General features: G+C 38.6%; 1 protein-coding gene across 3 annotated transcripts in view; it reads left to right on the plus strand.

The window, feature by feature from the left end:
• Positions 1-24,988, plus strand: part of WNT5B (Wnt family member 5B) — a 146,735-nt gene extending 121,747 nt beyond the window's left edge. For 2 of the 3 annotated variants that reach the window (XM_051962826.1, XM_051962827.1), the window contains 4 exons: positions 12,438-12,586; positions 14,807-15,054; positions 19,083-19,375; positions 23,505-24,988. In XM_051962826.1, the coding sequence (XP_051818786.1) occupies positions 12,438-12,586; positions 14,807-15,054; positions 19,083-19,375; positions 23,505-23,963 (1,149 nt within the window). In that variant the 3' untranslated portion in view covers positions 23,964-24,988. Of the gene's footprint in view, positions 1-9,771; positions 11,029-12,437; positions 12,587-14,806; positions 15,055-19,082; positions 19,376-23,504 lie in introns of those variants that run through there. The other variant, XM_051962829.1, reaches the window with a different exon arrangement.
• The last annotated feature ends 1,191 nt before the right edge of the window (positions 24,989-26,179 follow it).

A 26,179-nucleotide genomic window follows, 5' to 3' on the forward strand; every position in this document is an offset into this window, starting at 1 on the left:
ATATATAATTATTTATAAATCACACATGTGGACAATTGTACTAATACTTATACATATATAGATTATACAAAAATAGACATTTTAAAAGGTTGGGTTTAAAAGGTTAAATAATATCTGATCCTAAAGGCAGAGGAGTTTTTTAAAGTGGAAAATTATATGGTTAAATTAGGAAATTCACTTTAGCAATGGGATGGAGGATGGATTGAAGAGCAGGAGACTTGAATACAGGTGGAAGACAATAATAAGGTGATTTCAATAGTCGGAGAGGTGATAAAAGTCTGAAATTGAGAGGTGATTCCCTTGGTAGATAGAAACGAATAGATGGAGAGATGTGCAAATAGAAATGAAAGATCTGGCAATTGATAGGATGTGTGGGATGAGGGACAGCGAGTAGTCAGGGACAAAACAAAGGTTTATCTTTGTTTTCCTTTACCTTAAGTAAACCTGGATCAATAGAGAGCCAGTGGAATTTATGGAGTAGGGAAGTAACATAGTCAGATGTGAATTCTATTAATGATGGTGCCTTAAACAGCAATGGAAACATTCAGAAGAGGACCAGGTTTTGGAGAAGTAATGAGCTCTGATTTTGCCATGTCTATGGGATATAAAGTTCAAAACCTTCCATAGAGAGTTAATTGTGTGGGATTAGAAGTCAGGGAAGAGATTAGGACTGGACATATAGATCTGGGAATCATTTGCACATAGATACAGTAGTTAATAAAGTTTCTACAAGAAAAACTAGACAGAAAGAGGAAGACCAAAGACAAAGCTGTAAGGTATACCTGTGTTGGGGGCATAATAAGGATGCTAATAGAGCAAAGAAGATTGAGGAGCAGCCAGATAGGAAGAGAAACAAGAGAGAGCAGTGTCATCAGAAAATAGCGAGAAAATCAGTGTTGACAAGGAGGGTGGGGGGTAAGGGTGGGGATGATCAACAACGTCAAGTGCTTCAGAAGGTTCATGAAGAATAAGAATCGAGAAAAGGCATTCTCTCCTCCCTCCATCTCACAGTCTCTCTCATCCTTTGAGATGTGGCTCAGAACCATCTTCTGCATGAAATCTTTCCTGATCCCTCCACTGCTGGTGCGTTCTCTCCCATAAAAATTTCTATGTCCCTCCTTTGTCTGTGTGTATACGTGTGTGTTTGTATATGCATTTGCTATCTATAATTTTATATGTCTTTATTGGTTCCTCTGTTAAAATATGAGTTCATCAAAAGTAAGGGTTATTTCATTCTTTGTACATATACTGTCACACAATAAATACTTAATGAATACTTGATGATTAGTTGTTTTGTTTGTCGAGAAGTCAGAGGTAACCAAGGGATTGAGAACCTTGGAGACTGGAAGGATGGTGGTAACTTCACTGGAAACAGGGAAGTTTGAAAGAATGGTGAGTTTAAGGTGAATGAAAATGTAATCCCAACTATTTGTGGCTATTGCTCTTTACTCATCTGATTTGCTGTTTACTCTTTTCCAGTGAAAAATGAAAAGGAGGTAGAGCTTTCTTTACTGAAAGAGCTGAGATACTGCTGAGAAATACCTATAGCAGCCAGGAGATGATGGATGTGGGCACATAGGACTTTTAGAGAGGTGGGAGATTTGGCTTGCATAGTTGCTGGTGGTGACTGGATTGAGTGAGTTAGGTTAACTACCTGGAGGAGCCTGTGCCTGATGCAGCCCAGGAAGGCTGGCAGTGGGATTACCTTCAAATTGAAGGAACATTGAAAAGGATAGTGTAGTTGTGTTGGAGACAGGGCCAAGGTGGGGAGGGGAGATGTGACCCATTCTTGTTGTCTTCCAATCAGTTAATCACACACCCTTTGGAGTCATTTTATGACCCCTTTAGAGTACCTCTGCCTTTACTTCAGAGACCGCTGGGTTAGACATTAAGATATGGCATGTCCACTGCCACCCCCTTTCAGTTTAAACTGGCCCCAAACTGATAACTCTACTGTCTGTAATATTGCACCATCTACAACCTTTCACCCTCCTTTTGTTGCCTCATATACTTTATAAAGTGAAAAGAAATAAGCCAAAAGTTGCTGATTTTTTAACTGAAAAGTTTAGTAGTTTCACCAAGAGATTAAGGAGAGCAGAGATTAGAACAAGCATAGAAAATGTCTTGACTTTTGGACTCAGCTTCCATTGGAAAGCTTAGAGAAACATGGAAGGAGTTTAAAAAGTTTAAAATTGTATTCTAACAAGTATATATCGGTTCTGTTTTAAGAAAACTCATTATGTGAACATTTGAGTTTACAAAACAGACAACTGAAAGGATAATCATTCATATGGAAAAAGATTCACTCTGAGGATCCTTTTTTAAAAAGTCAAAATATGACATTATTTGTAAAAATTCAATTTATAAACACCTTTTTTTGAATACATCTCTCTTTTTTTTTCTTCTTTCTTTTCTTATTTTGCGGAGACAATTGGGTTAAGTAACTTGCCCAGGCTTACACAGCTGGGAAGTGTTAAGTGTCTGAGGTCAGATTTGAATTCAGATCCTCTTGACTTCTGGGCTGGTGCTCTATCCACTGTGCCAGCTAGCTGTCCCAGTACATTTTTTTTTTAAAGCAAATCTGTGACATCTTTATTGATTTAGTCTCCTTAGTCAACTCTGGCATAGCATAAAGCAGGAATCAATTCCCATTCTACAGTTGCATACTGAGTCTTGTATTCTTTGTGATTATGGAAGAATAAGGGAAATATGTGATAGTAGCTCAGGGAAATACTTGGTGCCTGCATTCTAGAGATGCAATGTAACAAGTTCTCAAAATACCATCCCCAAGCTCACAAGCCGATTCTTCATCTTCCTGATATACCATTAAAAACTATCTTATATACCTTCAGGGGAATTTAACTTCAGGGTGATGAAACTTTCTCTAGCCGATTTTTGCAGTCTTCTTTCCCTGTGTGTCACTGTGTGAGCCTGGGCAAATCACATAATCCCAACTGCCTGACAATAGATAAGTAAAAATCATTTTATTACTTACATATATAGGCAATAAACTAGTCAAATCAAATGGTGTGTGTGTGTGTGTGTGTGTGTGTGTGTGTGTGTGTGTGTGTGTGTGTAGATATGTATTTTAGGTTCTTTGGTACTTCAATGGATATTTTATTGGATATGGAGGAAGGGGATCAGAGTTTAAATCCTTTCTGTGCTATTTAGTACCTGTGTGCCTTCAGTTTCTTAATTTATCTAAACCTCAATTTTGTCATCTGTAAAATTATGGGTTCAGAATATTATCTGAAGTTCCTTCCATATTAATTCTATAATACTTTAAAGAAATACAGGTCATAATCCATCCACGCCTTCTCATCTGTGGTAGCACAGTGGATAGAGCACCAGGCATGAAGTAGGAAGTTAAATCCAGCCTCAGACACCTACTAGCTGTGTGACCCTGAGCAAGATACTTAATTTCTGTTTGTCTCAGTTTCTTTATCTATAAAATGGGAACAATAATAGCAGCTACCTTTCAGGGTTGTTGTGAGGATCAAATGAAATAATAATTGGAAAGTGCTTAACACCATTGTAAATTTTACACATTGTAAATTTTATGTATAAATATGTGTGTGTGTGTGTGTGTGTGTGTGTGTGTGTGTATCTTTGCTAAAATGATGATTTTCCCATAAAAGATCTATCCTACATTCCTTAAGTTTTTCTTAAAGTCTCTTATATTTTGTGGACACCTTGTGGCATTCATCCTCCAGTCAAATTGCATGAACAGTCCTTTTTTCAACTATATATTTCCTAGATCATATCCTTTATGCTACTTCCTGTATGAAAATCATTATTGATAATGCTGCAATCCACTTATACCTACCAGGCTTTCTATCAACCTTTGGGTCATCTGCAATTTTCATTCTTTAATTCATAGCAATACAATATCCCCAGGAGAATACTGGTATTAAAAAGAGAAGCAATTTGGGATTGTAAAAAGTACTATACAATTTTCCAAATGAATACCAGCCTATATTTTTCTTCTCATTCAGTTCTAGGCCTAGTCCATTATGTTTCAAAAAAATAGATGGATAGGTAGGTAGATAGAAAGATAGATAGATAGACATATATGTGCATATATATATATGTTGTTGTTCTGTCATTTCAGTCATGTCTTACTCTTAATGACTCTATTTGGGATTTTCTTAGCAAAAATACTCAAGTGGTTTGGCATTTATTTCTCTAGCTCTTTTTACAGAAGTGGTACTGAAACAAGCAAGGTTAAGTGAACTTGCGCAGAGTCACACAGGTATTAAATGTCTGGGGCCAGATTTGAACTCAGGAAGAGGAATCTTCCTGACTCTAGGTCCAGCATTCTATTCACTAAACACCCCTCCACCTCCATTCCTCCACATATATATCAGTACATATTAATATTAATATACATATATATTGAATTATGATATATATAACTCAATAGACTTCTTCTAATAGCATATTATTTCTGATCAAATGTCATTATTAAAAGACTGAGAGGAAGTTTTCCTTTATGGACAATATATGGGAAGATATGAATAAGAATTATACAGATAAAAAGGCAATCCGTCTATCAGTGAATACATTCAAATATTAAAGTACATCTTCTTCTTCCTCTTTGGTCACTTCCTTTGCAGTTTCCTTGCATAGACTATGCCCCTGTGGGATATCTCCTTTGGAACCTCACTTTTCTGATTGATGACTATCTCTCTTGAAAGCAATTTCAGAAAAGTCCCAACTATGTTTCAATTCACACCTTTCTCTCTGACTCCCTCTTCCATAGCCTTCTTCCTGACTGCCTCATCATCTGGCCTTTCTTCCCTATTATACTTCCTCCCCACTCTCCAGTTCTGGAACCATGATCAAATCAACTCTACCATTGTTCTTCGATGGACTTCCTTCTGGAGCCTCTCACTTTTCCTGTAACTTTCCATGTAACCCTTTCTGGCAACTCATTTGTTGGTTCCCCTATTAGAATGTAAGTTTCTTGAGAGTAAAGACTATCTGCTTTTGTTATCCTCACTGTTTATCATAGTACTTAGTATATATTAAGTCTATTTCATTCATTCATTCATCTTTCCCTAAGCTCTCCATAGACAATCTACCATCCATCCTAGAGGTTTTTCTTTGGTATTTTTGATATTTCATGGTGATGAATCTCTCTCATTTGATTTACTTAGGCTATTCCTTAGAAGTCTAGAAGGCTATTCCTCAATGCCTTTTGAGTTTACCCAGACATGCAAATGCTTACCCCACTCCCTCCTACTCCCACAATCTTTTTATACATACAAAATGAGAGGAAATGGATGGATCGTACTTGCAATTATTGAAAGGAATATCCACATTGAGAAGAACACAGCACTATTGAAGTATCAAAGTTTGCGGGGGTGGGGGGGTTGGAGGGTTGGAGGGAGTGGGGGGGTGGGTGTAACCAGCTGGGGGGCAGCTTGTGAGCCCTTGTAGTCTCATTGGGTTGCTGTGGTAGTGTTGTCTGACTTACCACATGTGCAATTGAGGCGCCTTCTCTGTTGGACCACCAAATATGTTTTGTTTCCTCAAATCCTACCTCCTCTCTTAGAAGTTATTTATTTTGTTTTGTTTTATTTGAAACACAGGAAAAAACCCTGAGTCAGTCTTACTAAATTGGGAACTTTTAAATCCCCATAATGTGCTGATTTTACATTGCTGCTTTCTTTACCCCAAAAGGGAAGGAATCCCAAGGATATCTAAGTTTTGGATCCCTTTGAAAGGATTTGTGAAAATCTAACACTAGCTCCTTCATTTTGCTCCCTTCCTCCTTCTCCCCTTTCATCCCCTCTTTCTTTCCTCCTTTCTCCCCTTTCCCCTTTATCCCCTTCTCCCTCTGCCTCCCCTCTCCCTCTTCCTCCTTCTCTTCTCTCGCCTTCCCCCCTCCCGCTTTCTTCCAGCCTCTTGGTTCAGTTTCAGCTGAATCAAATTCTTTTCTAGAAAAAGAGAATTTCCTTTTCCTCTCTTATCTTGTCTAAACATTAGCCAAAATATAATAAACACTGAAAGTGAACATTTAGGAAAAAGACTAAAGCTTCTTGACCTCCTTCCCTCCCATTAAACAGCCTGGAAAGAAGCAGGGAATTTAAAGTCAGTAAATAGCCTATAATATATATAACTTCTCCTAGAAGAGGAGAAGCAAGGAAGGGGAAAGGATGCTACTGTCCCTTTTCCTGACCAATGCAAGAGTAGCTGACAGATTTTCCCTCAGTATACAATTCACACTGTGATTGTCCTCATGTCCTCCGTGTCCAAGGACCATTTTAGCTGATTTTGTTGGCAACAATGTTTCCCAAATCTCATTCTCATTTTCACTCTCACTCTTGTATTCTATGCCCAGATTTCAGCAGAATGTGTGGGATGTTTTCCAGGGAAACTTCTAAGGTTGAGATCATACTTCCCACTCATGGCTTCTCCATTCCTGCTTGAGGTCTGTTGGTCCCAACCCCAACAGCACTCCTCCTTTCACTTGTGCTATTCACCATTTCCAGCAGCTTCCTTTTTGATTTCATTAACAGTAGTCCTTCAAATCCCACGCCTAATCACACAGCTTATTTCTGAGGCCACGTGTCTAGACCCAACACTCTATCCACTGAGCCATCTAGCTATCCTAATTATAACATTAACCAACATTTATGTAGCCCTTACTATGTGCTAGGCACTGTACTAAGCAATTTACAAATACTATTTCATTTGATCCTCAGTAACAATCTTGTTATGAAGTGCTATTATTATCACCATTTCACAGATGAAGAAACTGAGGCAAACAGAGGTTAAGTCGCTTGCCCAGGCTCACACAGCTGGATTTGACCTCAGATTTTCATGACTTTAGTCCTGGTGCTTTATCTACCGTACTACCTTCTGCCCCATAGAAAGGGTACTCAAGCAAGAGTGTTGTGTATAGGTCACTTAGCCGTGACTTAAGTGACCTCCTTCATCTCCATGTTGAAGGAAACAATGATAGAGTCTGAAGGACTCTAACCCCACCTGGTTGATCATTTTTATGTCCTTAGATGACCGAGGCTGTCAGCCTCAGCCTTGAGCTCATTGGGAAAATGACCACAATGCAAGAGCTATGACCCATATCCACATGGGCCAGTTAAATCTTGGAGACAGCTTCTTTGCCTTTAAGAGAATGAAATAGCTTGATCTAAATGGGAGTGTAGTGGGGGAGGCATGGAAAATCTTGGTACATGGTGATCCTATTATAGGTAATCAGGGAAGAAATTATAAAAGAAATAGTTCTTGAGATGAGTCTAGATAGAAGTTTAGAATTTATATTCATGGACAAGATAGGAACTGATATACCAGGTAGGTAGATTAATATAAGTATAGCGCTAGAAAAAAGTATGATATGTTAAGGGTACAAGTCAGGTTGGAACAAAGAGCTTCTAAGGGATGAAATTGGATGGGTAAAGTTTGGATTTGTTAAGCACTGGGGAGCCACGTAAGAGTTTTTTCAGCAGCCAGATAGTATGATAAAAAGAGTAATTTTGGAAATTCAACTGTCTACAGGAAAGACTGGAGCTTAGAAGACTTTTAAATTTTAGGCAAATAATTAAAGTTGAGTATGGGACGGAGGTTGCAGAAATTTAGAGGATGGACTTAATCAAAAATACTTTTTAGAAAAGGACCCAAAAGATATTTTTAATACATAATTTTATTTAGCACATGTAAAAGTGTTTTAAGATCTAAAAATAAATGACTCCTTAAGCATACTGAGGTAAATTCTATGGTTGGGGATTTCATCTTCCATCTCCTCCTCACTCCCTTCTGGTATGCAAATTATTAGTCAGCTATTACATAACTTAACTGTCATAGCCAGGATTTCTAGGTTAAACAATTTGCATTCCAACTACTGCTAACATTTTTATCTTGTCTAGCCAGAAATGTTAGTGAATTGCAAATTCATATTTAAATTATGGATTAAATGGATCCTCATTGATGGCTATAAATAAGCAATGGAAATCCTAGAAATTCTGTCAACTGGAAGCATTGTTATTTCTAGTTTGGTTTTTAATTGTCATTGTGTCTTTTCTGGAAGGAAGGAAGTGAGGAGAGATGAGAGATCTGATACCTTTTTCTAGTTGACTCAGGTTTATTCTAAACTTCAAGGCTGTTTGAGGTTACAGACTCCTCAGAAGTTGATTTCTAAATGTCCAGTGATTTTTTTAAAAAGACTATTAATAATGATTTGTAATATGCCCTTTGTTAAAAATAAACAATCTTTTCCCCTAAAATCAAGTCATTGTCCTCAGTCAGTCCATCTGTACTGAGGGGATAAGCTTCTTTCTGCATCTTGTTCTGAGTTGTGTCAAAAAGACAGGAATAGAACAGGCTTGGGATTCAACTTCTTTTCCAAGTCCTGAGCTTTAAAAACTCAGTCCAAGAAACTTGAGGGATAATGGGAGTAGCCCCTTCAAGGGCAGGAATTAAAATACTTGTTAAATGAAAGTTGTTTCTTTTTCCAGCCACAAAAAGAAAGAAAACTCCAGAGTTGCAAATTTAAAATATGTGCAAAGATTTTTTTTCTATTATTCAGATAACAAAATAGTTCATAGCTTTAGAGCTGGAAGAGGCCTTAAAAGTCATTTAGTCTAACTCCCTCATTTTACTGCTGAAGAAACTGAGGCTTAAAGAAGTTTTAATTTGGGGCATCTAGGTGGCGCAGTGGATAGAGCACCAGTCCTGAAGTCAGGAGGACCTGAGTTCAAATGAGACCTCAGACACTTAACACTTCCTAGCTGTATGACCCTGGGCAAGTCATTTAACCCCAATTGCCTCAGGGGAAAAAAAATTAATTGACTTGCCCAAGTCACACAAATACTAATGGACAGAAGCAGAATTTGAACTCAAGTCTTCTGATTGCAAATTCAGTATTTATTCTACTATACTTCCTTTATTACAGTACTGAGGTCACAGCTTAGCTGACCTATCTAATGTCATTCTTGTCTTTCATTGTTGGGAAGGCAATCCCCCCCACCCCCTCCAAAAAAAAAACAAAACACAGAGATCTGTAGGTGGTTGATAGGGCTGTCAACAGTTTCTCTTCCTAATTCCCAAACAAAACTTAGAGGTGTCATTATCTTTGTTTTTATCATTCTTCTGTATTAATGGTTATACCTACACATGCCCAGTCTTTTCAGGGTTGGTTGAGTGGGCAATACAGAGCTTTGGCGTAGAGTTAAAAAAGAAGAGTTACTGAACAAAACAAGACAATAGAAATAGATACAACCAACTTAGTTTTGACCAGAAAGTAGTATTGTGCACTAGGGAGAATTTTTAGTCTGCTTTTTTATCTCCACCCAATTGTTTTTGTTGTTTTTTAAGTTGGTTTGTTCATATACAGTAGGAAATTTTGGAAAACTATTGGCCTTTTCCAATAGGAAACACAATCAAATTGTAACAATTCCAGTGGCAGCAGGTCAGTGTTTCTCCCTATATTGTGGTTATTTTCTATGTAAAGAATAAAATATCACACTTGAATCTAGTTGTAAAACTGCCTAGTGTTCCATGAGCACCCCTTACCAGTTATCTTGTTTTTCATGAATTTATCATTGCATGCTCAGATGTCTCCCAAAAACAGAGAAGGAAAGAGTTTGCATTTCAGCCAAGTCTGCTGCAAATTTCTTATCACATTCCTCCACTTGGCTCTTTCTCACCTCCAACCAAAAGAGGAAGTGAAAAAGTGTAATGTGTTTACCCATCTGGGTTCTGAGTTACTGAGGCTACTTCCAGACTTGCCACATTTGCCTGCCAGGTGAGAGAGCAATAGGAAAGAACAGTTAGTTTCAGGTAAAATATACCTGAAAGACTGAGAAAGGAGCCACACACAAATGCAAAAGAAGTGGATTTTTGTTTGTTTGTTCATTTTAATGGGGCATCTTTAAGAAAAACATAGTGGGTGGGAGCTATTCCATAGTTGTTCATTCTTGTCTCAGTTGTGTTTATAAGGCTAGGAATGGAAGTAATTGCAACACTTGACTGACTGGGAAAGCTTTGGTCTGTCACTAAAGCATCAAAGCCACAGAAAACCTGTCAAGTCTGTTCAGTTTGATTTGTAATAGTAAGAGTATCTGTGTAACTTAAGCTGGAGCTGGGCCATACTTGGGCAAGAAGGACTTGCCAAGCTTTTGGTGAAAGAAGGCATGTGACAGAAGTAAGGGGAGTGCTGATCTGAAGGGAAGGGAGAAGGTATAAAGAACTGAAGATTTCATTAAAAGAGAGAAGATTTGGGCAAGAGTTTCTACCATTCAATAAAAAGATAGATGAAGGAGAAAAATGAGAGAGAGTTTATTGGGAGTTGTGCAAAGCTGGGTATCTTCATAGTGGAAATATTTTATTAAGCAGAAATGGAGGAAGGCCATAAGAGACTGGAGGGACATTTAGATAGGCAGTTCTGGCTTCTAAGTCTCCATAGTGTATTGGTAGGTGGAGTCAAGGATGTTTGGACAAGGAAACCCTTTGAAGCTTTTCTCTTGTCCTCCTGAGCTGGACCTGGTCCCCTCCCCTCCATAAAGCCATTAGCTCCTGGTGCCAGCCCTATCTCTGGTCCATCTCTAGTGGTTCCATTTGGTGCTTTCACAGACCTCCTGCCCTGAGGGATGGGGGATGATTTATTGGGGGGAGACATCCTTTAGAGGAGGAGAGTTGGGAAAATAGGGAATGGGAAGCTGTTAGTTTGCTAGTATAGTGGCCAGACCATTTCAGAGATAGTTCTGCATGACAAAGAGAAGGAGCAAGTTTTGCCTTTGATGTGCCTCCCGCTGGTCCCACACACCTGCCTGTTGGCTTTCTAACTGCCCCCCCCCCCAATCCCAAGCCTCTTCTGAGACTGAAGAAGAAATCACAAGAGGGGGTGGGGAAGAGGTTGTATCCCAGCTTCCCTGTGGCCAGCTCAGGGCCATCTTCCTCTCCGGTGGCCCTGGGACTCAAAAGCTGCCTCACCTCAGAGACTTCTGACCCAAAGCACCTGCTGCCCTCTCCCGGAAGGCAGAGATCCAGAACAGCTGGAACAGAATGGTGAGAAGGGGTTGGGGGTGGGGGGGTGTGTAAAACTGAAGGTGTGAAGGGGTCCTGGGAAGGAGGCTTCTCATTTGGGGATGTGGAGTCATGGCCTAGAGGAAGGCGATGGGGGTGGGGAGGAGGGGAGGAGGGGAGTGGGAAGCAGAATGATTGTGGAACTTGTTCCAAGTAGGGAAGACGTGGAGGTTCTGGTACTTTCTTGAGTCTGACTTGGCAAAGGGTTTTGGTTTGGCGGGGGTAGATCGAGAGAGAAGGCAAGGTACAAATGCCTCTCATTAGGGAGCTCCAAAACTTGCCATAAGACAGGTTGTGCTGCTTCTTGGGGCAGGACCCATTTCTGCTGAGGGTAATCTGGGCAAGCCTGCAATTGCTGGGATCACATTTTTCAGAATGCTCCACAGAGGGCCCCAGAGAGCAGAGGATGGCAAAATTGGACCTCATAAGAGGGAAAACCCAATGCTTATGTATAGGCAATGCCATATACATGCGTGTATATACACATATGTGTAGGTACATCAATGTGTACTCTGTGCATCTATATAGATGTATATGTCCATTATCTGCACACATATTCATATGTGCATATATGCATGCATGTATACATATATGTCCTAGAAGTTTTAGTGCACCTTTAAGCTTCACTTTTAAACTTTAGGTTATGGATGCACCAAGACTTCTAGCACATCTTGTATGTGGAAAAATACACACACAAACATACACACATCCCTTTCCACATATCCCAAGGCATGCACACTTCTATCATTTTAAAGAAGCTGCTTTGTGAAGATGAAAAGGACCCCAACTTTTCTTCTCATTTCTGAGGTTGAAAAATATTTATGGGCTGAAAAGGGAGGAAAAATTCTATTTTGGAAGAGAGGTTATTAAACTTCTCTGTCTCCTTCCTTGAGTGGGCTTGTTAGGGATAGCTCTAGACTGAATTAGAGATATGACATGGGAATGGATGAGAGATCTCTGCCAATTTTTTTGCAGTGGAAAGAATACTGCATAGAAACAGCTCTCTCACATCTGCCACATTCATAGCTTTCCCCTCTCCATTCTCTTTTCTCAACCTGCCATCATTCCCCCTAAGTCAAACACGAGGTAGCATTTCTTCATTTCTGGCTGCAATATGAGGGACAAAGACTTCAACTAAGGTTCCTGAGCTAAAGAGAGGAAATGGTTGAAGCAACATGCCTGGACTTCCAGGAGAGGGAAAGATTGAAAAGACCTCATTTTCTTTGAGGGCAGCAGGATGCAGCTCTAGAGCCTAGGCTTTTGTATTACAGGCTCTTTTGTCCTCCTCCTCCTTCATCTTGTCTTTTCTTTCTATTCCTTTCTCTCCCTCTCTTTGCCTTCTTATGTTGCCTTCAACAGATTCATTCAACCTTCTTTTCTATTTTCTCTAGGGAGCCCTTTCCTGGAAACTGTCAGTCCCAAACATTTCCCCAAGACATCGGAGTGGGGCAACACCTAGGATGCCAGGGATGCTGCTGCTATTCTCCACTGCTCTGCTTTCCAGCTGTGTTCAGCTACTTGCAGAAGCTAACTCTTGGTGGTAAGTGAAGTGATAATAGAAGTCTACAATTCTTTTTTTTTTTTTTAATTGTTAACTTAATCAGTCAAGATACAAAGAAAAGGAAACAAAGAAAAGTCAAGATACAAAGAATAGGAAAAAAGATTGTATAAGAAATTGTAAATTCTTATGTGTAACTTTAAAAGAGATATATATGCATGTACATACATACATATGTATGTGTTATATATATATATAACTCTCAAATTTAGCAAGGCAGTAATAGCTAGGTGGTGCCATAGTGCTCAGAGCACTTGGCCTGGAGTCAGAGAGACCCCAGTTGAAATTTGATTTCTGACACTTACTAGTTGTGTGCCCCTGGGCAAGTCAATCTCTATTTGCGTTGATTTCCTCATCTGTAAAATGGGGATAAGAATAGCATCTATTTCCCAGGGAGGACCAAACAAGATAATATTTGTAAAAAGTTTAGCACAATTTCTGGCACATAAGTGCCATATAAATGTTAGTTATCATCATCATCATCATCATAATTTATGTCCTTTTTGTACTTTTTTCCTTATGTGCATTTTAAAAATGTTTTATTTCTGTTCTTTTTTTATGTGTGTCATTATATAATAATCTGCCTTATGTCCAGCTATAGGAATTATCCCTTATATACATATATATATGTTCACACACATATACATATATAATACATAGATATGTATATGTATGCAATTATACATATACATGTATATGTATCTGTAAATTAATACATTAGCTGTTGAAAGCTCTTTCTGAACTTTTACTCTATACCCACTCTGCCAAGAAGTGAGAAGTACATTTCATCATTGATCTTTTTAAAGTCATAATTAGTCACCGTTTTGGTTAGAGTTGTGAGGTATTCTTTCTTTTTTTAAAAATGATTTTATTTTTTATTTTTAAAAAAACAGAAAAGGAAAATGTTATATGCCCAACAGAACATTAGGAAGGACTCAAAATATATAACAATACATTTCCATTTCAAGAAAGCATATATGATAATAGAAGAAATTATATTCATGAGTGTCCTTTTTTTTTTTTTTTTTTTTTTGGTTCCTTGTAGGTTATTCTTTTGCATTCTGCTGAGCACTTTTTACTTCATTATTTTTTTCCCTTAGCATCCCCTGCATGAGACACTCTTTCAAAAGTTGTTTCCCCTTAGATTATTATTTTAGTCACTGTGTAAGTGTTTCTCTCTTGTTCCTCATCTTTTACTCTACATCTCAGTTCAGAGAAATCTAGTTATGAAACATAAGGATTGTACTGATGTTATCCACTTAGTTCTACCCCTATGCTCATTGACTTGGGTCCAGTTCTTTAGAAAACATTTCCTCTTAGCCAAAGTAACCACCTTAGCCTAGCTTCTTGTACCTTTTCAGATTCTCTTCTGCTTAGTGAATTTTAGGGACTTTTCCTTTTTTTTCTCAAATCAACAAACCGAAGCTCTTTTCCTCCCTCATAATTAATTCATACAGAGACCAAATATTAGCAAAAAAGAGAGGGAGGCTGTTAGTCTTTTTAACACTTTGTCACTGACAGATGAAAAGGGCTACTATATGGGATTCTCAACTCTACTTTATCTCATCTATGAACTTCCCCTTTTTATTCAGATAACAAATTCATTGTCTTTCCTTACTTCCTTGAAATTTACATCTGATGACTGAGGCCAATTCCAGTGATCTTCTGATGAAGAGAGCCATCTACACCCAGAGAGAGGCATATGGGAACTGAATGTGAATCACCTCTTTTTGTTGTTTGCTTGTATTTTGTTTTCTTTTTGATCTGATTTTTCTTGTGCAGCAAGATAATTGTATAAATATGTATGCATATATTGGATTTAACATATATTTCTACCATGTTTAACATATATTGGATTATTTGCCATCTAAAAGAGAGAGGAGGGGGAAAGAGAGGGAAAAATTCGGAGCATAAGGTTTTGCAAAGATTAGTGTTGAAAAATTATCCATGCATATGTTTTGATAACAAAAAGCTGTGATTAAAAAAATAACAAAAACAACAACAAAAAAGAAATTTACATCTGATAGGAAAGGAGGCAGAAGAGCTATCATTCTTATACATCAGAAGTAGGGATGATGAATCGAGGTCTGGAGGGAGTGAAGTGTAAACTCAAATTTACAGGTAGAAAATTACATTTTCTAGAATGTGTTTTCTAGAAAATTAACAGATAGAAAAATCTCTTCTTTGTCATTTTTCTTATAGGTCTTTGGCCATGAACCCAGTGCAAAGACCTGAAATGTTCATCATTGGAGCCCAGCCTGTATGTAGTCAACTGCCTGGGCTTTCCCCTGGCCAGAGGAAGCTTTGCCAGCTCTACCAGGAACATATGGCATACATTGGTGAAGGAGCCAAGATAGGCATCAAGGAGTGTCAGTATCAGTTCCGGCAAAGACGCTGGAATTGCAGCACTGTGGACAACACTTCTGTCTTTGGGAGGGTCATGCAGATAGGTAAGGAACAAGATGCCTAAATAACTCCACGAGCCTGGTCTGGATATCCAGACAAATCTGAGGTATATGTGGCTAACCTCACTCAAGACTGACACAAAGGGAACTCAGGTCCTGTTTAGGTTTGGAAGAGGTAGGCAAGAAGGAGGAGTTAGGGATCATTCAATCTTCCCATTTTATAGATGAGGAAACTGGGGCCCTAAGAGAAGAAGCATCTTACCTAAGACCACACAGCTACTAAGTAGCCAGGACTAAAACCCCATGTCTTTTGATTCTACATTTTCTCTGTTAACATGATGTCATAGAGAGTATTACAGGTTAGTGAAGGATATATAGATCAAATATAGATAGATAGATAGATAGATAGATAGATAGATAGATAAATAGATAGATAGATAGATTATAGATATAGATATATAACATTAAATTTATCTCTAGCCCTATGTCACTGGTCTGGGGGAGAGACCCAGAAGACATTGAGTTCTAGTGGAAATCCTCCTACTGCCTTCAGTGTCTGCTCTCTGGTGCCTCCTTTTGGAATTCTGAGTATGTGCAGCATTCTTGTCTATCTTATAGAACAGTTTGAAGGAAAGGGAAATTGTAATTTATTGGTTATCCATAATTGTCATTAACTTATCCTACATTGGTTGTCCCTACCTTTTTTGTTTGGAAACAAAGAGGATGGAAAAGGAAAATCTGTGACCGAATGAAAAGACACCTCTTCCCTTCCTCCAGTTCTCTCCCTTCCACTGCTGCTCAAGGATGCATCAGTTGTCCCATTGCTTGGATAGAGGTGTGATCTGGGGTTTAATTGTGTTGATTCCTTTTGAAATGCAATTCTCCCCCTGGCAAGAAATTGAGAAATCCGGCAGTGCTATACTATAGGGTCCTATCCTCAGGACCATAAAGAGAAGGTGTTAAAAAGCAGTATTAGCTTTTGCTGGCTTCTACCCAGACAGTTTCCCACACCAGTAACTGTCAGTGGCAGTAGGTTATACCTAGGAATGATTATTAGCATATCATGGTGCCGCTGAGTTTTAGTGATTTGATGCTATTGACTTAGGAAGGTAGAAGATTAGGCTCTGAGAAGGGGCTTCAGTTGTCCTTCCCCTCCTGCTTCAATACTACAATCTTCTTCCCCCAAACTGTTCTTTACTCACATACCCCAAACTGATTAAAAAGAGGTTGGAAAAAAGCACATTTCTTTCTATGCACCTTTCCTGCTTCCTTCTGCAATAGGTTAAGATAAATAAATAAGAGTGTGGGAGTCTTAGAAGTCAGTTCTTCCACAGGAGACTCTTGGAGAGTGAAGATTTTATTAATGTCAGTAGAAAAAATATACTAGTTCACCATGTCTTGGTTCTTGTTATTTCATTTGTTCATTCCCCTATCTTTAATGTACAGCTCCCTTCCCAGGACTTCATTTTGTTGGAGGAATCAATCTGGTTTTGTTGGGTGGGGCTAGTGGGAATGGAAATTTATGTGGAGTCAGCTTTCCATAGAAGAATAATTTTATGAAAGTAGAGGGTAACATGCAGTTGTTTTTTTTTTAAATCCCACCCTACCACCCAAAGTGGAATACAAAATTAAACTCCCTTGCACTTCTCTATTAACATCACTGTGGTATAGTGGAGACATTATTGGACTTGAGTGTGAATAAATTTGAATTCAAATTCATCCTCTGACTGTGTGACAATGAGCAAATCATATAACCTCTCTGTGCTTCAGTTTCCTCATCTATCAAATGATGATGATAATTCCTATGATGCTAGGGGGAAAAAAATGTTGTTATAAAGACCAACTTAAATAATTTTGTAAACTGCTCTACAAAGCTTAAAGTACTATATAAATGTCAACTATTATTTTCTTATATGTGCCCTCCATTTTCCCTTTTTCCCTACAGAACAGTACTAAGACTTAGGTCGTTGGAGAAATTATCCTCCCTTTCTATTTAATAGTAAGTAACATAGAGAACTATTAGAAAACCTAGAGTTTTCATCTTGACTCTAAACCTTATTATCTTCATCTTAAAGATGAGAGATTGACCTAGATAATCTTTGTAGAGCTTTTACATCTAATAATGTTTCATTGTTATTCCCAGATTATAGATCTAATTACTCCAGATCAACTCCCTTCTCACTTTTCTCCAAGTTGCAGAAAAGTATGGCCATTAGGGGGCAGCAGAACAATGGAGAGTGGCCCCCACTTTCTGCAGTTGGAAAGTGTATGGTGATAATTTTGGCAGTATGAATATAGATCTACAATGTAGCCAGTTTTTAAAGTTACTGTTGGGTAAAAGGTTTTTAAGTTACTGTTGCGCAAAAGGCAAACCCAATGGCTCGTCATTCATAGAATTGTCTGAAATTTTTAAAAAATGGTTGTTTTCAGAAGTAGTGTGAATGGTAAATTACTAGTTCTCAAGTCTTCCCTGAAGGAGGTAGGACTATCATGTACTCACTTGGAAACTCTTCATACATTGAATACATTTATATATTCTCAATATGAGAACAATTGGTTCCTTTGTCAGGGGAAGCTTTGGAAATTAGCATTGTACCTTGTACAAACTTAGGATTGGCTCTTAGGGAAATGGAACTGAATGAACTATTCAGAATGGAACCATAACTTCCTTACTCATTCTTCTGAGTTTCTCAGACTCTCCCAGGGGCTGTAGGTTGCCATCTTCTCAGTCTGATCTCCTAAACTCTACTTTTATAGAACAAATTCCCTGGGCAGGGTGGAGCCCCATTACTGACTCAGAGGGAAAAATCCTAGTGGTTGAATTTTAAGAGCTGCTTCCTGAAATCATCAGGGCTTTTCTTGGCTCTGTCAGTCCTGGACTGACCAGAACCTGACCTTTGCTTAACGTAGGGAAATTCAATAGCTTCTAGTGGTTTGGTGTCAACTCTTACTACATCCTCCTTGCTTCTTGGGCAACCAAGAAATAGGGTCAGGGAAAAAGTGGAAAATGTTAGGATGTCTTCTTGTTGACCATAGAATTTTGTGCCTCTTCCTGTCTTTTATCAGGTAGTTGTACTTAAGAGATGCAGAATAAAGCAGTGGGGATTATAAGAGGTATTCACCCCTTATGAACCATGATAGAATAGAGATATATAAGAATTCCACTTAATTTAATTTATGAAGTTTTAAAATGATTCAGTGTTCTGGGAAATGGTCCTGGGAAGTAGTCTGGTTATTCACTGGGGCCAAACTAATGATGTAGTAAACAGCGTTGCCACCCAGTCAGGGTGGAGGTAACTTGTGCTTGGAAACCAGTGGAAACTAGTAGAGAAATCAGGACTTTGTCTCAGGACACTGAAATTTAGGGAGTACAGATCACACCTTGAATTATAGAGTTGATTGAGACCTTTACAGCTGAGACCCCTTCGATCTGCTCGGCCTATGGAGAGATCCTCATTATCATCTATCCTAGTTCACTTTCCTATTTATTCTCAGTTACTATCCTGTTGAATTATAAAAATAATTAAAAGATGCATATGTAGTGGTGTATTGAGGGGTACATAAGTGAAGGATTGGGCCTGGCATTAAAGAAAAAAAATGTAATATTAATTAGCCCATTCCCTACTTAACATGTCCTGCTTATTGATTAATATTTCTTAATATTTAAATAATCATATTTAATAATTATAATATATAAAATAATATTTAATAATTAAATAAAATTTCTTAATATTCCTACAGTTCATTACCATGTCACCACCTGAAAATTCTCCATACGCTGAAATGCAACTATTTGTATATTAACAAAATACAGCCCTTTTCATCACAACGGCATTGCAAGCTAGTGTTTGATGTATTTGTATAAACCAGGTCATGAGAGCTTCTTCGGAAATGGAAGTTTCATTTGGAGTTTCAGAATTTGTTCTACTTAGCTTCCCTTAGAGTTCTTAATCATTATGTTTTTTTCATTTATGATGGGAAGGGAGGAAAGGAAGCTCTATGTCCAATAGTGCAGGATCCACTATTTAATGAAAGAGTTCAGCCTCCCTCATCATTTCTCTTCTCTCTTTTAGGTAGTCGAGAGACGGCTTTCACATATGCTGTGAGTGCAGCTGGTGTGGTCAACGCCATTAGCAGAGCTTGCCGAGAAGGCGAGCTTTCCACGTGTGGCTGTAGCAGGACTTCCCGGCCCAAGGATTTGCCCCGGGACTGGCTGTGGGGTGGCTGTGGGGACAACGTAGAATATGGCTACCGCTTTGCCAAGGAGTTTGTGGATGCTCGGGAGAGAGAGAAAAATTTTGCCAAGGGCTCGGAGGAGCAAGGCCGTGTACTTATGAATCTGCAAAATAATGAGGCTGGTCGCAGGGTAAGAGAGTCCCACAGAGATGATAATAATTAAGTAAAAATATACCCAGTATACCTCAGGAGAAATGTGACTGAAATAAACTGTCCTCTCGGATTTGCTGGCAGATTCTTTCTCTTTCAGCTGTAAGATACTCAAGGATATGTGTCAAAGAATAGGGCTTTAGGTCTCTAGCTAAGTCCTTGTAGGGAAACTAAAGCTGAATTAATGAGATGAAATTTCCTGGAAAGTAATAAATTTGAAAATTTAGTATTAGCTCACTGATAGAAATATAGTTGAACTCAGCTTTATGAAATGGATGAATTCCTAAAATTGATTTTTTAAAATCAATTCATGGTTTATATTCACCAAGGTAATCTTGACATTTAAGGGAATCCTATTGTGAATTCATTTCTAGAATGGCCATTCCTAATAGTTTTTGTGTAATTTAAAATGTTCAAATATTTTCTTGGACATAGCAAAGTTAAACGGTATTTCTACAAACTAGGTAGGTATACCAGGACTACTAGTATGCTATTGGGTAAAATTCAGTTTTCCTAAAACCTTTTCTCAGTTCAAATCACCAGAGGCCAGTTTGAATCTATTTTGGTTCAGATGATATAGGTCTAGTTTATAATGATATAAGAAATTGTAATCTTTGGCCTTGTCTCAGATCATCCTTTATTATAAATTAAATCAATGAGATTACAGCTGATTCTAGCCCTTCCTAAAAATGACCTCTCAACCAAAGGAACCTTTTTAACTTACATCCTCCCAGGAGTTCACCTATATTCAAATTGCCCATTTGGCACCAGAATTTGGGATATAAGAATCTTCAGATGTGGAAGCCTGAGTGCTGAGAGCAATTAAAGGGATGAATTCTTCAGCTAAGAGCACTTGGCTCCTAGAAAGGAATTAAATACTTAGAAAGCTATTTCTGCCTCCTGACTTGGCTCTTAGCTAATGGGATGGTTCCTCCTCTCTTAGAATCACAGATCTTGAGCTTTCAAAGTCTGAGATTCTTGTCCCCTTAGCAATGGAATAGAAACAACTGCTATTTCAGATATAAGCTTAACCTATCTTCTGCTGGCTCCTCATTTTATTGCCCTTAATTGTTTATTTGTTTACACCAGGTTGTTATCTCAGCAGGGTCTTTCCTTCTTTCTGTCTTATTTCTCTTCTAGCACACCTTCCTTCTCCTTTGGACCCCCCTCCAAACCTCTTCCTGGCTCTTTATCTCTCTCCTAGGTCCTATCTACTCCATTTTTAGTATTCCTGTTCCCTCCTATTATTTAGCCTCTCTTGGGGAAACTGGCCTCAGCCATTAATCACTCTGGGAGGCCAAAGGCCTTCAATTCAATAAACATTTATTAAGTGTGAGGTATTCGTCTCCTATCTCCTTGCATTGTTTGTTTGAGGAGGAATTTTATATTCTTAGTTTGTTGCACTTAAGGTTTGATTTTGCAGTAGGTCATATTTATGCGTTCTTGATGGTGGGTAAATCTAAGATCTTACTTGCTTTTAGAGGTAACTGCCTTTTACTCATTGATAGAAGATTAATAAGATTATTTAAAAAATATTTTGGTACATAAGAATTCAAAAACGCTTTTTAGGCTTTGAGATCCTTGAGAATTTTAGAACCACTATGAGATAGTAAAAGATAAGAGGCTTTCCTTTAGATTCGGTGGTGAGTCAGAAATGGTATATTCTGCCCCTCAGTAGAATTGTCTCCCGAGAAGCCTAAAGATGTTTAGTGATTTCTTTCTCTTCAGAATTACCTTATTTTATATTTAGAAGTCATAAACATATTGATTGATTTCTTTCTCTTTAGATTATCTTAGTTATACTTAGAAGTCATAAAGATCACATATGAAAACAGATTGAGGAAACTGAAACCTAGACAAATTAAATTGCTTTTTTCCTATGATCACACAGGAAGAAAATGGCAGAAGACAGATTTGAACCTGTGTTCCTTGACAGCAGAGCCAGCACATTTCCCATGATATCATTCTGCTTCTAAAGTGAATGCTTTGAGAGCAGAAATTGCTTTGAGTTTTTTAATCTCCAATTCTTGTCCTTGTGGAAGAGAATTAATCCTTATTAAATTGAATGAATTTATTTAAATTGGCCCTCCCTTCTTACTTTTGCTGATAGATAGCAAAAAGAGCAGATTGTAGGAACTTTAATCTTTGCAATTTTTCTTCTGTCCTCCAGGAGAAGCCAGCTTGCAACCCTTTCTCTCTCTCTCTCCTTCCAGACCTCTCTAAGCCAGTGATTCTCAAAGTATGGTCCAGGGGCCCTTAAGGACTTAAGTCAAAACTATTTTCATAATGTTACTAAGATGTTTTAATTTCTACTATGGTAAATATTGACAAACATGAACTCCCATAAACAAAAGCTTTTTGGAGGAATCCTCAATAGTTTTTAAGAGTGTAAAAGGGAGCTTAGACCAAAAAGCTTGAGACGCAGTGATTTGTGTTTATTCTCATTAGAGATGATTATCCTGGGTCTGTCCATCCCCTTCCCTTCAGTACTTAGAGATAATGTACACAGAGCTGTCTTAATACTTCCTTCCCTTCCAGCCTCTCCAGATAGATCTCATCCCTGTGTACTAAGCATCATTTCCAGTGGAATTTCAGGATTGTGGGCCCAGACCCAAGGGATTTGTTTCAAAAGAAGTAATTATGGGCCCAAGCTTTGAAGTGCTTCATTGGTATGGGGTATCAGTTTCTTTATGCCTTGTGCCTGGAACGTCCAGGGCTAACACTCTTGTCTTTAACCTTGAATAGGAGCCTGAGGAGTTTCTGCTCAATTTTCCATACCCCAACCCTTTTTAGGTCCAGAGACTAGAGAACAAAGATGATATTCATCCCTAAAACTCTTTCTGGATGGTTCTCACTGGGCCATTTAGCCTTTTAGAATCATTACTTTCTTTTCATATCTGTAGGATAATATTCTACAAGATAGAATTAAGAAGTATTTTGACAATTGGAATATGAACTGCTACTGTTACTTAAATTATTTCCTAGCTTTTCCCATGGAATAGGACAAAAACATGAGCAGTCTTAAGTAAAGTCTGCGAGACAAGAGCTCTGACTTGGTTACTGGGTGTTTTATTTTTCAATATGCTGGTGTATGTATATTAGGATCTATGGTCCTGCCAAAGTTATTCCATTCAACACATGAGTGACTTTTCTATTGAAAGTCCTTTTAAAGAAACTTTCTAGTGCATATCTGCTTTAAAAGTTTGGTTAGGATGATCCAGATGTTAATCTAAATCTCCAAATTGTTTTGTTTCAGCAACTTGCCTTTATGTAAATTATGCTATTCATTTTTATTTGTATTTTTATATATTTTCATGTCAGAGCAACGCATCTCCTTGAAGAGGTTCCAGCTCTAGGTTCAAATGGACCAAAGACCAGATCTATGATTCTGACCTCAAAGAAAACTGAGTCAGACTTTTCCCATACTCTCTGTAGTTTGTTATACTCCTGCCCCAGAATTCCAGGAGAAATCTACATCAAAGTTTAGGGAAACTCCTTGATAGTAAGGGTCATTTCATTTTTGTGTGTGTTTGTCTCCCCAGTGGCTAACATAGTAGATACTTAATAGGGCAGCTAGGTGATGCAGTGGATAAAGCATAGGGCTTCATATATATGGATTAAGATCGAAAGCTTCACTACTTCCTTGAAATTCAAAAATATGTAGCTTTACTTCTCTTTCTCATGTTTCCCCTGCTGCCTTTAAGAGGAATACCTATTTTTAAGGAGAGAGGTATCTTGATGTGATTCATGGTGAGACTATTAATAACATCTTTAAAATTCTAATCCTGTGATAACCAGGACCTGCCTAATTTTTCTAATATGTATCATTGAACTCAATTCTTGTTCTTGAAACTTAATTTTTATCCCACTCCCACTGCCACTTCTAGCTTTGAGATGAAAAACCTCAGAGGTTGTAAAGACATTGTTAATTGTTTTCAATTTACTAATCAAAGGTTTTGGAAGAAAAAAAAAAAAAGTGTGAAGATTATTTTCCTCACACATATGGAGAATTTCTCCCTAAGGCTAGCTACCACCACATCGGTGTGATCCTGGTTCACAGCATAACTTTTTTTCTACCTCCTTAATTCTTTCTTCTCCATTACACGCAGGCTGTATACAAGATGGCAGACGTGGCCTGTAAATGCCACGGTGTCTCAGGATCCTGTAGCCTCAAGACCTGCTGGTTACAGCTGGCTGAATTCCGAAAGGTGGGAGACCAACTGAAGGAGAAGTATGACAGCGCAGCTGCCATGCGTATCACTCGGAAAGGCAAACTAGAGCTGGTGAACAGCCGCTTCAACCAGCCCACCCCGGAGGACTTGGTCTATGTAGACCCCAGTCCGGACTACTGCTTTCGCAATGAGACCACTGGCTCGCTGGGCACTCAGGGCCGGCTCTGCAACAAGACCTCGGAGGGCACGGACGGCTGTGAGCTGATGTGCTGCGGCCGGGGCTATGACCAATTCAAGAGTATCCAGGTGGAGAGATGCCACTGCAAGTTTCACTGGTGCTGCTTTGTCAAGTGCAAGAAATGCACAGAAATCGTTGACCAGTATGTCTGTAAATAATTTGGCAGAGAAGCATCACTCTTCTGGCCATTCCCCGCTACTGCTTTTTCTACTCCCTCCCCCGCAAAAAAATTTTTTATTATATAAATCTATATAAATATATTTTATATTTCTATAAATAGATGAATGATAAATAATTAAAAGAAGAAATTTGAAAGGAAATGCTTATTTAAGAGGTACTGCTTCAGGATCTCTCTGAGGATTGGACTTGGCTGCTTTTCTACTCCTTGTAGAGGTTCCAGACATTAGGAGTGGGGAGGTTTTTTTGGTCCCTTTAATTGATGTTCTCAGGATAAGGGGTTAGGACCTTCCTACTACCACACAGTCTCAAAAAAGAGAGAGGGATAGAAGGAGTGAGTTGATGGAGAAGAAGACTGTTTCTAGCAGTCTGGAGTACTTGTAGGTTGGGTGGTTGTTCCACTCCTTCTACAGAGCCAAAGGCTCGGTGGGAAATGGGTGGAGGGTTTTGTTCAAAATGTAAATTGCATTGGTAAGAAGCCCGGTGCTTTCTCACTTCCCTTAGTGTATGTGCATATGCATGCATACGTGTACATATGCACACCTAGAAATCCCAGATCCAGAACAGAAGTATCATCTTTTCCCCAGGACTGCCTGGGCACCTAAGAACCTCTGATTTTTATAGATTCCAGTCTAGACTCATCTTTCAAGTTTCCGGATTATTCCTTGTCCGCAGGTCTCCACACCTCACTACAAATTCCCTGTTCCCAGAGAAAGAAAGGTCTTTTAATCTGACCTTTGGGAAGGACATACACTGTGAGTGCCTAGACTGCAAAAAATCAGGCATTAACACAGCTGGACTAATTGAACTTCATTGTGCTCCCTTATGGGAAGCAGAAACTGGTGATGCTGCTGCTGCTGCTTCTCCCATCAAGAAGGGGGGCCACCCGAACTGATCATGATGTGCAGAAAAGCCATGATTGGCTAGCTGACCTTAATCCTTGTCTTTGTCCCAGATGTATAGTTTCTCTTTGGTATTAAATACCTTTCACTGAGATTTCTCTCCACCTTTAATGAACACTCTTGGCTTTCATTGTGTATCTTAGAATCCAGCTACAAAATTTGATTATCCAGTAAGTAGGAAAAAGGTTTGATGGGAAATGGTAACTGCTCTGAATCCAATCAGAGAGCAAAAGGACAATGACAGTGGAAAGTCTCAGAGATGAAACTTGAGCTACAAGTGCACTTACTTTTGGGGTTTCACTGTGCAAATTATCTTGCTAGTTATTTAATGAGTTATCGGTAAATTACAAATAAAATTAGGTGCTCTTTGCATGTTTTCTTAAGGGAGTGCAAATGCTCCCCCTGAAACCTGGTTGTTAAGATCTGGGTGGAAAGGAAGTTGGGTTTAGAGGCCAAAAATGAGAGAGTGGGAAAAGAGAAATCATATGAGATAGATACAAAGACAAAGAGAATGGTGGTGGTGAAGAGAGGGGAATGGAGTTTGGAATTGGATTGGGCATTGTCTTAGGATGTACATTTCAGGATATATAAGATCAAATGAGGCTTTGGGTGTGTAATTGCTTCAGAAAATCGTATTAGTGAGTAATGGGGTTGTGGGAATTGAGAATAAGCAATCAATTTTGGGGCTGGTATCAACATTTCCATACTTGTGTTTGTGTTTATGTGCATGTGCATGTGTTTGGTAGAAAGAGAAATTTTATGATGCACATCACTGGAGGCTTCTATTTTAAGTTCCTTTTCCCATAGGGTGATACCATCTACACTTACTCAATTTTTCTTTGACCACTAGCCAACAACACTTGCAAGACGGCTGGAGGGAGCTGGAGTATTGGCTATAGTCACAGATCAAAGTAAACACAATTGACTCTTGCCATGAGAACAAACACGCCAGGGCTATCTAGCACAGTAATGATGTGCTCTAAAAACAATAGCTCTCTTTATGGCTCTTTCCATTCCTTTTCCCCACCCCACCCTCTTATTCAGAAACACTAAGAAGACTCAAGAGATGACAATTTATTTTTAATGGAATAAAGAAAAATGGGTGAAGACATGATTTGTGATGGAATATAACAACTCACATGAAGGAAGATGAATGAATCCATGGGCACAGTCCTGCAGGACTGTGATAGAAGGAGGAAGAAAAAGATGAAAATTCCCTTTTCTGATTGAGGCAGCAATTTATCTTCAAACTCTTGTATTATTGAATGTACTGACCCAATTGGATTTGGAACCAG

This window comes from Antechinus flavipes, chromosome 5 (genome assembly GCF_016432865.1).
Source record: "Antechinus flavipes isolate AdamAnt ecotype Samford, QLD, Australia chromosome 5, AdamAnt_v2, whole genome shotgun sequence".
Taxonomy (NCBI): Eukaryota; Metazoa; Chordata; class Mammalia; order Dasyuromorphia; family Dasyuridae; genus Antechinus; species Antechinus flavipes.